The sequence below is a fragment of the Zootoca vivipara genome, chromosome Z1, assembly GCF_965207765.1.
Source record: "Zootoca vivipara chromosome Z1, rZooViv2.hap1.1, whole genome shotgun sequence".
Classification (NCBI taxonomy): domain Eukaryota; kingdom Metazoa; phylum Chordata; class Lepidosauria; order Squamata; family Lacertidae; genus Zootoca; species Zootoca vivipara.
In genome coordinates, this window is record NC_142583.1 from 73,564,638 (window position 1) to 73,579,774 (window position 15,137).

General features: G+C 49.6%; 1 protein-coding gene across 14 annotated transcripts in view; it reads left to right on the top strand.

The window, feature by feature from the left end:
- DYSF (dysferlin) overlaps nucleotides 1-15,137 on the top strand; it is a 181,420-nt gene that overhangs the window by 159,872 nt on the left and 6,411 nt on the right. For all 14 annotated transcript variants that reach the window (XM_060278297.2, XM_060278292.2, XM_060278298.2 and 11 more), the window contains 4 exons: nucleotides 3,015-3,114; nucleotides 7,391-7,560; nucleotides 8,825-8,934; nucleotides 9,509-9,656. In XM_060278297.2, the coding sequence (XP_060134280.2) occupies nucleotides 3,015-3,114; nucleotides 7,391-7,560; nucleotides 8,825-8,934; nucleotides 9,509-9,656 (528 nt within the window). The remainder of the gene's footprint in view (nucleotides 1-3,014; nucleotides 3,115-7,390; nucleotides 7,561-8,824; nucleotides 8,935-9,508; nucleotides 9,657-15,137) is intronic.

Consider the following 15,137-nt stretch of genomic DNA (forward strand, 5'->3'; position numbering starts at 1 on the left):
CCCCAAAACAGAGCCGGGAAGTTCTCTCGGTGCGCACCTTGACTTTGGAGGTATTTGTAATTGTGCCTCGAAGTTGACACCTTGAGGTTAATCCTGCGCAAGGCTGTTTCCCCCAGATGTAGCTCTGGAGGCCTCCTCTTGCCATTGTCTGAGGTGATGGGGCCCCCACTGGTCCTCTGGGGAGCTCATTACGAAGATGGATACTTTGTGTGCCTCCCTGGAAAGTTCTCCCAGATGTTTGTTTTGAGCTGGTTTCATCCCCGCCCCCAATAAAGAGAGAGATTTCGGTCCTCCCTGGCAGTGGAGTGGCTAGTTCTTCCACCCTGACCTCCTCACAGGCTGCTACCCAGTTTTCCATGCCCTGTAGCCTCGGGGGCCCTGTCCAATGTTGGCAAGGCACTCTGGAGACTGCCCAGCTGGTCCCACAGAGATGGGCAAACCACCCCACTGGAGAAGGAACTGGTGTCCCGCAGCGATCAGGTTGGGTTCCTCCTTCATGTTCACTCTCTCTGGGACGTCCCCGTGCCAATAGTACGAAGTCAAGCAGATTGCGTGGACCCTACTGACCCCAACGTGAAATCCTTCCTCACACAGCACAGAATTAAACTATGGAACTCCCTCCCACAGGATGCAGGGTTGGCTTTCAGGAAGATGAGACAAATCCGTGGAGGCTATCAATGGTTACTGGCCAGGAATGCTCTGCTCTGCCTCCACAGTTGGAAGCGGCAAGGTTTCTGAATGCTGGAAACATCAAGAGAGGAGATTGTTCTTCTGCTCGGCTCCTGCATGCGGATCCCCTTGAGGCATCTGGTTGGCCCCCGTGGGGAGAGGGTGCTGGACCAACATCTTCATCAATGACTTGGATGATGGGCTTGAGGGCATCCTGAGCAAGTTTGCAGACGACACCAAATTGGGAGGTGTGGCTAATACCCCAGAGGACAGGATCACACTTCAAAATGACCTTAACAGATTAGACAACTGGGCCAAAGCAAACAAGATGAATTTTAATAAGGAGAAATGATTGTAAGGTACTACACTTGGGCAAAAAAAATATGATAGGCACAAATACAGGATGGGTGACACCTGGCTTGAGAGCACTACATGTGAAAAGGATCTAGGAGTCTTGGTAGACCACAAACTTGACATGAGTCAGCAGTGTGATGCAGCAGCTAAAAAAGCCAATGCAATTCTGGGTTGCATCAATAGGAGTATAGCATCTAGATCTAGGGAAGTAATAGTAGCACTGTATTCTGCTCTGGTCAGACCTCACCTGGAGTACTGTGTCCAGTTCTGGGCACCACAGTTCAAGAAGGATACTGACAAGCTGGAATGTGTCCAGAAGAGGGCAACCAAAATGGTCAAAGGCCAGAAAACAATGCCTTATGAGGAACGGCTTAGGGAGCTGGGTATGTTTAGCCTGGAGAAGAGTAGGTTAAGGGGTGATATGATAGCCATGTTCAAATATATGAAAGGATGTCATATGGAGGAGGGAGAAAGATTGTTTTCTGCTGCTCCAGAGAAGCGGACACGGAGCAATGGATTCAAACTTCAAGAAAGAAGATTCCACCTAAACATTAGGAAGAACTTCCTGACAGTAAGAGCTGTTCGGCAGTGGAATTTGCTGCCAAGGAGTGTGGTGGAGTCTCCTTCTTTGGAGGTCTTGAAGCAGAGGCTTGACAGGCATATGTCAAGAATGCTTTGATGGTGTTTCCTGCTTGGCAGGGGGTTGGACTGGATGGCCCTTGTGGTCTCTTCCGATTCTATGATTCTATGACCAGTTGGGCCATTGGCAGGCAAGTCTTTAGCATATGCACTGCCAGGGTGCGATGATCCGCCCAGCCCCCCCAAATTTAGTTGTGGGCACCGTCGTTGAGTCTGACAGGTGCCACCGTTGTGAATGACAAGCGCCGCCGCTGGCGCGATGTGTCTTTGGTAAACGAGCGCACAAAGTCGAAAGTCTTTTAGTGAAACAGTAGGTATAGGTAAAGGGTATATAATACCTAGGTATATATGTATTTTGTTTTTCTAGCTTGATCAAAATTATTTATTATTTCATAACAGGTAGATAGTTAAAAGCTTAGGCGGCTTCAGGGGTGGACACCTGGCACCCCCCCAGAATTTGGCGCCCAGGTGCCACACCCCTTGCACCCCCGGGTAAAGATGGCCCTGGCCATTGGCCTGATCCAGCAGCCTCTTCTCATGTTCTTATGACCAGGGCCCTCTAAGGGCCCTCTGCCTGCGATGATGGGCTGCAGAACATCCAGGCCCAACACATGTTCTGCAACATGCTAAATTTCGGAAAGATGAAAGCAAGAAGAGCTCTTTGACCCACCTCCTCTGGATAAAGCCCAAAGCCATGTGGTCAGAAGGCTTTCTTTCAAACCACGGGTGGTCCAAACCAGTTGAACAGTGAATGCATTGCAGGGGATTAAACGAGATGCCCCTTTGGGTCTCTTCCAGCTCTGTAATTCTGTGCTTCGCCACAGATGCCACACTTACTGCTTGCTTAGCAAGCATCTGTTTGCCCCACCACCATAATTTTTTAAAAATTATGTGCTGAGAAAATATTAATTCTACACATCCGGATTAAATGATGGAAATTAAATAAATGTGCCCAACTCTGCCTCAATTAGTCTATATCTACTGGTTAGTTTTGTGGCTTTGTTTCAACATCACTTGCACTTGTTTTAAATGTGTCATTTCTGGACCCTTCCCTGGGACGATTTGGTGAAGTGCAAATGATAAATAGATAAAGGTGATGGGGGAGGGGCGATTGATTCAGATGGAGGTCGATGCCCCCCCCATTGCCCACTGTAAGTCATGCCCAACTCCTAATGCCAGCCTCTTAGAGTTCATCTCTTGATCCTTAAAAAATGCTGCTGCCATGATTAAATGCTGGGATTCTTGGCGTCGGTGGATGCCAAACACCCAACCCTATCCTTATATGAAAGAAACCAGAATATTCACCCTTCTAACAGAGGATTTCCTGTCTTCCCCTGTATGTACAAATACAGGAGCATTTCTGGAGCCTGGACAAGACAGAGAACAAAGTTCGTCCGCAGCTGGTCCTTCAGATCTGGGACAACGACAAGTTTTCTTTTGATGACTACTTGGGTGAGTGGCAAGCGTCTCCTCCTCCTCCTCCTGGACTGCCTTTGGGCTCTTTGCCCTGCATTTCACTCTGCTGTCCTCGTTGCTTAACTTGCAGCATTTCCAAAAAAAATAGTTTTGGGACTGGCGGATGCACAGCCAGGCATACTGCTGGTAGTTTTCCCTTGGACTCTTTGATTTCTTTACAGGCTACCTATGCGCATGCATTGAAAGGAAGCACAGAACGGAAACTTGATGTGGCATCAGGATTGTGCCAAGACATCGTCAATTGCGCATGGAGGCCTGTGCAAAAACCAAGAGGCGCATTGAAAGCTGGAGCAAATTGGCATGCTTTGAGCAGTTGGAACAAAGCCCAGAATTCAAATGCAGGAGAATTTCCCAGTCCTGTGTACAGGTGAACCACTGTGCATAGGTGACCTGCCACTGGTTGGCAGTCATGAAATGGAACTGATCAAACTGGCAGCTGTCTGGCAGCTATGACTTGTGCGGTAGCCCGTAAAGCAGACCCAGGCAGTCTCCTTTTGAGAGGTGGTTGAACTCATTTTCTGTTCTTCCCAACACTGGCGCATGCCCAGCAAGGCTGAGTAGGTGTTCCTTCCTCTTCCAAAGAGGAAAGGCTTCTCTTCTCTTCACAAGTATTGCCTTCCAGTGGCATTGAGCGACCCCATACAGTGGTACCTTGGAAGTCAAAGGGAATCCGTTCCGGAAGGCCGTTCGACTTCCAAAACATTTGGAAACCAAGGCACGGCTACTGATTGGCTGCAGGAAGCTCCTGCAGCCAATTGTAAGCCACATTGGACGTTCGGGTTCCAAAGAACATTCGCAAACCAGAACACTCACTTCCGGGTTTGCGGCATTCGGGAGCCAAAACATGAGACTCCCAAGGCTTCCAAGGTACAACTGTACAACCATTCAACATTGGCCTTGCAAATTGCCATTCCTCTAATCACCTGCCACCAGTAGACCACAAGTTGCCATGAGTCCACAGTGTGATGCAGCAGCAAAATAAATAATAATAATAATGATGATGATAATAATGCTGTTCTAGGCTGCATCCACAGAAGTCTAGTGTCCAGATCAAGGGAAGTCATAGTCCCACTCTATCCTCTCTTGGTCAGACCACACCTGGAGTCCAAGGTCCAGCTTTGGGCACCACAATTTGAGAGGGATATTGACAAGCTGGACCATGTGCAGAGGAGGGTAACCAAGATGATCAAGGGTCTGGGAACCTTGGCCTATGAGGAACAGCTGAAGGATCTGGGTATGTTTAGCTTGGAAAAGAGGAGACTGAGAGGAGATCTGATCTCATTTTTTTGACAGAATTACAAGCCTGGTAGATGAAGGGAACGCTATGGATGTAGCCTATCTTGATTTCAGCAAGGCCTTTGACAAGGTGCCCCATGATATTCTTGTAAAGAAGTTGGTAAAATGTGGGCTAGACAATGCTACCATTCAGTGGATTTGTAACTGGCTGACTGACCGAACCCAAAGGGTGCTCATCAATGGCTCCTTCTCATCCTGGAGAGTAGTGACTAGTGGGGTGCCACAGGGTTCTGTCTTGGGCCCAGTCTTATTCAACATCTTTATCAATGACTTGGATGATGGGCTTGAGGGCATCCGGAGCAAGTTTGCAGACGACACCAAATTGGGAGCGGTGGCTAATACCCCAGAGGACAGGATCACACTTCAAAATGACCTTAACAGATTAGACAACTGGGCCAAAGCAAACAAGATGAATTTTAACAAGGAGAAATGTACGGTACTATACTTGGGCAAAAAAAATGAAAGGCACAAATACAGGATGGGTGACACCTGGCTTGAGAGCAGTACAAATACAGGATGGGTGACACCTGGCTTGAGAGCAGAGGTCCTCTGGCTGGGTCGGGATGACATGGGGCGGGGGGGCCAACTTCCATCTTTCGCTGGGGCCCAATTAGTGTCAGCCCCTTCTGTCAAGAGCTTGGGGGTAACCTTGGATGCCTCCCTTTCCATGGAGGCACAGGTTGCAACCACAGCCAAGGTGGCATTTTTCCATCTCCGCCGCATTAAGCAGTTGGTCCCCTATCTCTCTCAACCTGATCTAGCCACAGTGATCCATGCGATGGTCACCTCTAGGCTTGATTATTGTAATTCGCTCTACGCGGGGCTGCCCTTGAAACTGACCCAGAAACTCCAGCGGGTGCAGAATGCCGCGGCGAGGCTCCTTACGGGGTCCCGGCTGCGGGATCATATTCATCCAGTGCTTTACCAACTGCACTGGCTCCCGGTGGAGTACAGGATCAGGTTCAAGGTGCTGGTTTTGACCTTTAAAGCCTTATGCGGCTTAGGACCCTCGTACCTACGGGACCGCCTCTCCCGGTATGACCCACAGAGGACATTACGGTCCACAAATAATAACATATTGGAGATCCCGAGTCACAAGGTGGCTAGGCTGGCCTCGACCAGGACCAGGGCCTTCTCAGTACTGGCCCCGACCTGGTGGAACGCTCTGTCCCAGGAGACTAGGGCCCTGCGGGATTTGTCATCTTTTCGTAGGGCCTGCAAGACAGAGCTGTTTCGTTTGGCCTTCGGACTGACGCAGTCTGACCCCACGGTTACCCTCCCCTAAGGTTTTATTTATAATGGTTTTATCTTATTCGTAGATTTTTAATTTTAAAATTGAATTTTAACATTGTATTATTCTGTTGTTTTAACTGAATTGTTTCTTTTATATTTGTGTTGATATTATTTGTTGTTAGCCGCCCTGAGCCCGGTCTTGACTGGGAAGGGCGGGGTATAAATAAAAATTATTATTATTATTATTATTATTATTACATGTGAAAAGAATTGAGGAGTCTTGGTAGACCACAAACTTGACATGAGTCAACAGTGTGATGCAGCAGTTAAAAAAGCCAATACAATTCTGGGCTGCATCAATAGGAGTATAGCATCTAGATCAAGGGAAGTAATAGTTCCACTGTATTCTGCTCTGGTCAGACCTCACCTGGAGTACTGTGTCCAGTTCTGGGCACCACAGTTCAAGAAGGATACTGACCAGCTGGAACGTGTCCAGAAGAGGGCAACCAAAATGGTCAAAGGCCTGGAAACGATGCCTTATGAGGAACGGCTTAGGTAGCTGGGTATGTTTAGCCTGGAGAAGAGAAGGTTAAGGGGTGATATGATAGCCATGTTCAAATATATGAAAGGATGTCATATGGAGGAGGGAGAAAGATTGTTTTCTGCTGCTCCAGAGAAGCGGACACAGAGCAATGGATTCAAACTTCAAGAAAGAAGATTTCACCTAAACATTAGGAAGAACTTCCTGACAGTAAGAGCTGTTCGGCAGTGGAATTTGCTGCCAAGGAGTGTGGTGGAGTCTCCTTCTTTGGAGGTCTTTAAGCAGAGGCTTGACAGGCATATGTCAAGAATGCTTTGATGGTGTTTCCTGCTTGGCAGGGGGTTGGACTGGATGGCCCTTGTGGTCTCTTCCAACTCTATGATTCTATGATTCTATGTGCAGAGGAGGGTAACCAAGATGATCAAGGGTCTGGGAACCTCAGCCTATGAGGAACAGCTGAAGGATCTGGGTATGTTTAGCCTGGAAAAGAGGAGACTGAGAGGAGATCTGAGAGCCATCTTCAAATATCTCAAGGGAAGATGCAACAAGCTTGTTTTCTGTTGCTCCAGATGCAAACCAATGGATTCAAATGACAAGAAAGGAGATTCTAACTAAACTTTAGGAAGAACTTTCTGATGCTGAGAGCTGTCCAACTGTGGAATGGACTACCTTGGAAGGTGGTGAACTCTCCTCTCATGGAGGTGTTTAAACAGATGTTGGGTGGCCACCTGTCAAGTCTTTTCTATCTGTGATTCCTGCATTGCAAGGGGTTGGACTATTTGACTAATGGGAGCCCCTCCTAACTCTAAATTCTATCATTCCTTCCAGGTGACCAGAATGAAAGCATTTATGAAAGTCAGGTCTTTGTTCTCTGTTTTGGTTACAAATAACTGACATCTGTAACTGTGGGCAGCTGGGCTGTTAAAAATCCCTGCATGCTAATAACTTCAGCAGATTGCTTTTCTGGTCAAGGGTGGCGATGGCAAAAGCAACCTGTGTTTCCCTATTGTGCAGAACCATGCTTCATGCATAGAGTCGGTGGATGTTGGCTTCCACACCAAGGCAGTTGCCCACAAATAATACCCCTGTTTCTGGCGGAAGCTTGCCTAACTCAAGTCCTCTGCAGCTATCCAGCCTGCTTCATTCACAGCGCTGGGCTTGCCCTTTCTTCCCGCCTTGCAGGTTCCATCCAGCTGGATCTCAACTGCATGCTGAAGCCGGTCAAGACAGCCGAGAAGTGCACGGTGGACCTGCTTGACGCCGCGGAGCGGGTGGTCTCTCTCTTCGAGCAGAAGACAGTGAAGGGCTGGTGGCCTTGCGTGGCAGAGGAGAACGGAGAAAAGACCATTGGAGTAGGTCCCTCTCCTCATTGCACAACGTTGAGCAGGGGTGGCAGGATCTGGGCCATGATTGTGAGGTCTGAGCGTGTGGGAACAGGTCAGGAAAGAGACCTTGGGATCGTGGCGGATCACTCAGTGAAAATGTCTTCCTAGCGTACAGCAGCTGTGAAAAAGGGAAATTCCATGTTTAGGGATCATTTGGCAAGGCCTTAGAAAATAAGCCTGCCATTCTCAGATATGCAAATCGTCATACAAATCTACAATGTGACCTCGTTCGGAATACAGTGTGCAGTTCTGGATATGGCAGAATTGACGGAAGTTCGGAAAAGTTCAAGGGGGTGAAGGTTGCATTTGCATATTTTTAGCTTTAAAAAGTGGGGATGTGGGTGGAAAAGATTTTACAAGTTGTAATGAAAGCAGATGGGAAGAAGCCAAACGCTAGAACCAAACAGAGTCACCCGGGTAGACAAAAGAAAATGTTTCTTCACGCACACAGTGCATAGATAAATTGTGGAATTTTATGGATTAGTTGTGGTTCTATGCTTCTTTTCATTCAAATGAATCCCAAAGCGTCTTCCAAACAAGACATAACCATAACAGAACGGAACGCCGCAAGTACAGCGTAAATCATAGAGAACAATGAACAAACCACTAGTAAAGGAACTGCAATCTTTAAGTTGCTACTAACAAAGCAGCAACTAAAAAGGAAGCTAAACATCACAGAGGATTTCTGGGGTGGCCATTCTGGGCCTTAACACCACCCTGAATCAGAAAACATACCTAAATATTCCAGGGGAATTGGACTGCTTGGGCTACATCTAACTAAGTCCTACCTGAACCATTAAAATTAAGCAGGCAGGAAATTAGTTCTGTCTATTAATATCAGCGGGTCTGTGCTGAGTAGGACTAATGTTGGATACAACCCTTTGTATATCCAGCCAGGGTTCCCTGCCCTGACTGGCCTTGGCACTCCAGGGTCTCAGGCAGAGGATGGGGTCTCCCACCCCCTGCTTCCGGAGAGATGGGAGATGCCTGTGAAGTAGGGTTGCCAGACTCAATAGAGGACAGTACTTCTGTGCCTTTAATTGCCCTGCTCTCTTTTGAGTCTAGAAACCTTAAAGAGAAACCAGCAGAAGACCCTTTGTTTAATTTCCAAGCAAGAAGACCAAACCCAGGGCCTTCTGCCTGCAACAGAGCCTCCTCCCCTCAGTCTCCTCAGATCAGTGTTGCGGTCTTTGCATCTCAGTCCTCGAAATTCCCCTTCTCTTGCCTACAGGGAAAGTTGGAAATGACCCTGGAGATCATCAATGAGCAAGAGCATGAAGAACGGCCGGCTGGGTTGGGCCGGGATGAGCCAAACATGAATCCCAAGCTGGAGGACCCAAAGTAAGAGGAGCTTGCAGTAGCCTTGGGATGTCAAAAAGGGGCTCTGCGCCTGTGCTCCCTCAGTTCACGAGGAAGCAAACATTGGGAAGCGGGTTTTGGGGGAATGCCGTGCAATGCAACAGGGCAGTCTTTGCATTGGTATTGCAGTCTGTTGTTTTATCCCATTGCAACACCCCTTCTATTGCATTCTCCCATCTCTTGCATGGCACTATTCTGTGGCGGCATATTTGGGGAGACAGTCCACAGGTTCTGGGTAGCTTGAGACCTTAGAAGACCTTAGTGCAGAATAATTTTACAGTGAAGGAGACAGAGGTGGAGGTTATCCCCCTGGCTCTGCCCATGCCTGTCTCTGTGGGCTTCTGAAAAGCCTGTGCTTGCCTGGACCTTCCACCTCAACCCTGCCCTGCCCCACCTGCTGTCATTACCCACATGAGAGCCAGGGGATGGGCTCTGCCACATTAATGCCAGCCTTGCCCACTCCACCCAAGGACACTGCCCTTCTGAGGGGTACCTGGCCCATCCTGGCCCCGCGGCCAGGATTTCTGGGCCTAGCTGTGTCTCTCTTTGTCTGCAGACGCCCAGAGACCTCCTTCCTGTGGTTCACCTCCCCCTACAAGACTCTGAAGTATATCCTGTGGAGACGGTTCAAGTGGGTCTTCCTTGTCTTCCTCTTAATCTTCATTCTGCTGCTCTTCCTGGGAATCTTCATCTATGCCTTCCCGGTAAGAACCACAGGGAATTGGTTAGATGATGAAATGCACACCCACACGCCATGTCCAAAGTCATAGAATCGTAGAGGTGGAAGGGACACCGGGGGGCCATCTAGTCCAACCCCCTGCAATGCAGGTATCTCAACCAAACGATCATCTCTTTCTAGCAGGGTGAGGGACCCTTTTCAGCCTCCCCTGAACACTGATGGTTGGTTCCCCCCCCCGGGTCTCAATTTCAAGGTGCTGCTTCTCAATAGGGAATCCTAGAATTCTAGAGTTGGAAGGGACCCTGAGGATCATAGGAGTCTCTAAGAGAAGCATAGCAAGAGAGTAGTTTGCTTGGGAGCGCAACTCCAGAGTCTCCTGGAAAGTGTTCCCAGCTTGAATCGCTTAAAGATGGAGCAGGATGCTTTATGGAGAGTCATGCAGGCTGGCTTGCTCATTCCTGGGGCTTGAAAGGAGCTTTCTCTGCCCCCTCCCGAGGCCTAAATGTGGAGGAAAGGGCTGCCGCCTCATTAATCTGGACGGCAGAGTTTCCTCCCCACCTCTTCAATTTGCAAGAGCCAGGCCAGTCCTAGCTAGATTCCACCTGCCCGGCTTGGTACGGGGCAAAGTTCCCAAGTACCTCCGTTTTTTTTTAAGCGCCGAAATAATTCATGCGGTGCCGTGAGATGTCCTCCTGCACAAACCCCGATAAGAAAAACGACCCTCTTGCCCTGGTCCCACACGTAACAAATTCTGCGGCTGGGATATTAAAAACATACCTGCTTGGCCTGGAGAACGGAGACCAAGGTGGCCAGGCAAATGAGGTGACAAATGTTTGGATCCTTTTGGAATCCCGGTTCCTTGCAGGACTCGCCGCTCCCCGGCAACACGGCAGACTCCCCATATTTTTATTCCCCTGTCACCCTGGACACATTAGCTGCCCAGGAATGCGGCCCCAACTCATTAGCTGCCGGGAGAAGCCCCGCCTCCCTTATCTAATGAACTTCCCAGGCTAACCCAAAGCAGCCAGCGAAGGTGTTGGTGTTGGGGTGAGGCTGCTGGGCACCTATCCTGATGTCCTTTTCAGTGTGCACCCATTTCTGTGCATGATGGTATTGGGGAAGTTATGCATAGAATTGTAGGGTTGGGGGGGACCCCCAGAGTAATCCAGTCCAACCCCCTGCAAGGCAGGAATCGCAACTGAAACTTCCCTGACAGGTGTCCACCCAACAGCTGCTTAGAAACCTCCAAGGAAGGAGAGTCAGTCTTTCAAGGGAGCACGTTCTGCTGGCGAACAGATCTTACCCTTGGGCAAACCCTGGTTCATTACTGCTTGGATCCTGCAGAAAATTGAAGGCGGGCATCCTGGCTTGTTTCCAATCCGTGCATATCCCATATCTTTTGGCCGAAACAAGACAATGCCACAAATAAGAGCGCCAGAACAACAGAAGAGGCCTAGTGGGCCAGGCCAAAGAGGCCCAGCTAGTCCAGCCTCCTGTTCTCACAGTGGCTAGCCAGATGCCCACTATGGGGAACCCCTATTCAGGATCCGAGCACAAGAGCAGCTCTCCCCTCCTGCGGCTTCCAGCAGCTCAAAGCCAGCCATTGTGGTTAGCAGCCATTGGTGACCTTGAGTTTGTCTAATCCACTTCTAAAGCCAACCGGTTGACTCATGAAGGACCTTCGTGGCCTCACTAGTGGAGGGAGAGACTCAGCGACCGTCAGCTACGCTTCTGTCCAATGGCTCTGTGACTCTTGGCAGGAGCTATAAAACCGCAGGAAAATCTCCGCTTCCTTAATTCTCTATCCCTCCCCGAGGGCTGCCATTTCGTCCATCGGAAATGGTGTCTGGGCGGAATTTTTGAAAAGCGGCTAAAATGTTTAGGAAAACCCAGGCTTATGGCAGCCCATATCGGAAGTGTTGATTTTTTGGGGTTTTTTTTCATTTTAAACAAAAGGTGAAAAACTTCTCTTTATGCAAGAAAACTCAACAACTTTTGTGTTTGTGTTTTCACTTTTTGAAATATGGCAACCCTACACTCCCCACATCTTTTTAGGACATGGGACCAGATCCTCAGCATGTTCGCATGGATGTAAGGGCTGTAGCTGATTGGCAGAGCATCTGCCTTGCAAGAAGAAGGTCTCAGGTTCAGTCCCTGATGACCTTCTCCCAGTAGGGCTGTGAGCGATGCTTGCCTGGAATCCTGGCAAGGTGGCTGCCAGTCTGTGCAGACAGCACTGAGAAAGATGGACTTGGTATAAGTCAGTGCCCTCTGAGACTTACGGCACAAGCCGAACCGTGTCTACTCACAAGTAGACCCGATTGAATTCACCGGGGCTCACTCCCAGGTAAAACGGCTCAGGAGTTCAACTTTACTTTGGTGTCAATGCCTACTGCCTGAGGTTGTATTTCATGGCAATTTGGACGGTGGAAGCAACCCTTGAGTCTCTGGGATGAAGCAGAACAGAAACTGAGCTGGATATGTGAAAATGAGGGGGCAGCCCGACTTGTATTTCTGAAAAGCAACTGAGGCATGTCATGGAATTTTTCTGCTTTCATTTATTTAGAATCGTTCCCCTGCCCCCCCCCCCGCCCATCCCCTCCCCTCTCCCCATTTATTGAGGTTTCTGATTTGAATGTCCCGTCCTGGAATAGGGTTCTCTTTCCCTGCTCTGTTACCCATTACTCTTTGGCAATCATGCTGGTTTTGGGGAAGGGAGGAATTGGTGACGCTCCGAGTATCAGGGATGCCCCCAAACACGAAGAGGTCTGGCAAGGCCCCTAGAAGCGATTTCTCGCTTCGTATCAGAGTGGATGCAGATGGAAAATTGCACAACGGCCGGCTTTTAATAATGCTGTTCAGCTCATACATGGAAGATGGAGCAAGCTTGCTTCCTGCGGCTCCACAGGGCTGGACCCGAACCAATGGATTCAAATTCTAAGAAAGGAGATTCCGACTAAACATCAGGAAGAACTTTCAGGTGGTGAGAGCTGATCAGCAGTGGAACGGTCTCCCTTGGGAGGTGGTGGACTCTCCTTCCTTGGAGGTTTTTCAAGTGAGGTTGGATGGCCAACATATCAGGGTTTCTTTAATAATAATAATAATAATAATACCCCGCCCATCCAGCTGGGTTTCCCCAGCCACTCTGGGCGGCTCCCAACAGAATATTAATAACATGATATAACATTAAAAACTTCCCTAAACAGGGCTGCCTTCAGATGTCTTCTAAAACTCCGATAGTTGTTTATTTCATTGACATCTGGTGGGAGGGCATTCCACAGGGTGGGCGCCACTACCGAGAAGGCCCTCTGCCTGGTACCCTGTAACTTGGCTTCTCACAGGGAGGGAACCGCCAGAAGGCCTTCGGAGCTGGACCTCAGTTTCCGGGCAGAATGATGGGGGTGGAGACGCTCCTTCAGGTAGCTGGGATTCTTGGAAGGCCAGGAGTTGGACTATATGATCCTCGGGGTCCCTTCCAACTCTACAATTCTATGATCCTATGATTCAGTTTGCTGCCTTGCTGGAATAGGCGGGTGGGAGGCCATAATGTTCTTCCATGGCCACCTCTTTCCTACAAGGCAGGCCTCCCCAGGGTGGCACAGCAGACCTGCCCAGTGGCCGACAGGGGCCTTGAGAATCCCCCTTCTGATGTTCTCCTAGGACTGCGCAAAAGTCCCAAGGGGAAGAGAGCCAGTGCTCAGTGGCAGAGCATGCGCTGTCCATGAGAAAGGACACAGGTTCCTTTCTTGACGGCAACACCATCCTGGGCTGGGGAAGACGCTGGTCTCAAACTGGATAGCTCAGGGTCGTGGGTTCGAGCCCCCCATTGGGCAAAAGATTCCTGCGTCACAGGGGGCTAGACCAGATGACGCTCAAGGCCCCTTTCCAACTCTATGAGTCTGTGATTCTAAACCCTGGAGAACCACCCTCTCTTGGTGTGGAGCAGCGAGGCTAAAGGTCAGCCGCCAACTTGTGGCTCTCTGGCTGTTCTTGCGCTGCTGGCTTCTGCCAGGCTCAGCCACAGAAACAAACCCAAACCCAAACTACAGAGCGAGAGCCTGCGCATGATTCCCACATGGAGCGAACATGGACACCACCCACAAGGGGCTTCCCCTGCTGCCACTTCCCAGGACCTCTTTCTCCCCGTCTTGGGCGATGAAGCCTTTTTGGCTTCCACCATCCCTCCAAGTGCCTTTTCCACCCAGATAGGAGGACCCTCTCCCCACCCCGGCCTCACAGACAAGCCCTAAAAATAACAGCCACGATATTCTGGAGGAAGCCTCCCGAAAGACAAACGGTGGGAAATTAATGAGGAAGTTCTCATGTTCCGCCGAGGGAGTTTGCTAATGGTGTGTGATGATGTGCCTTGTTTTGGACCCGCTCGCTTTATGGGGCGGAGGGCGTGCCTCCCCCCCCCTGCCCTCATCCCCCAATGGGAAGAGAGCCTCGTAAGCCGGTGCAAACAGCAATTTATTACGCTGCCTGGGGTCACACTTCCCTGCCCCACCCCTTCCCGATTGGCTCTGCTTGCTCTCGCTCTCCTTCCAAGAACGTTGCTTTTTTTAGGGTGGGGAAAACAGAATGGGCCAAGCGGTGGCTCTCAGCCCGTCCCAATTAAATCCAGCGGGTTTGGAAGGGAACGGCCTGCCTTCGCCGAGCCGGGTGTATGTGTGAATCTGAGCTGCTTTCCGCCTCTTTCCAAGCAGCATAAACGTGGATGTCAGCTTGGCTTTGCTACAAATTTAATAAGGGAAGCGTTTGGAATATTTATGTGACGGGCTCCGTGCTGGAAAGACGGACGGCCACAGAGGGGAGACGTGACCAGAGTTGGGGGGTCGGGGTGGAGATCTGAGCACATGCACTAGGGGCTTATTTATTGAAGACCTTTCTCTGCGGCTTTCTGCAGCAGTTTGCAGACTTTTTTTCCAAGCCACTGTGCCCTTGGTTCCATTCAGAGGCATCGGGGTACAAGTGGCACTGTGGTCTAAACCCCTGAGCCTCTTGGGCTTGCCGATCAGAAGGTCGGTGGTTCGAATTCCCGCGACCGAGAAGACCCTCCCTCAACTCATCCCCTGGGTCCATAAACTCATCTCCCTACCCTATAAAAACCATTATTCCTAACAGCAGTTTGCACAGCCCACTAAGGAAGACGGCGACACGAGAAAATTCAAAACGATCACCATTCATTGCACGCTTATTCAAAACTGAATTTAAACTATTCAAGTTTGGTTGATTCAATGGAACGGATGAACTTGACCCAGTGATAGCAGCTTTTCAAAGTCAGCTGGTCATTTATGCCTCTTGCCCCCCCTAAAGTGATCCCCACTCCCCTCCTCCCAAGGGTGGTCCTGCCTGCTTTGGTAGGGTTGCCACATTTATTTATTTTGGGGCCAAAGTTGTTGAGCTTAAAAAACAATAACACACACTTCCGTCATGGCTTGCCCTATGCCCATACCTGCCAAGTTCCTCTCTGAAAAATAAGGGACCAGACCGAAAGTAGCATACC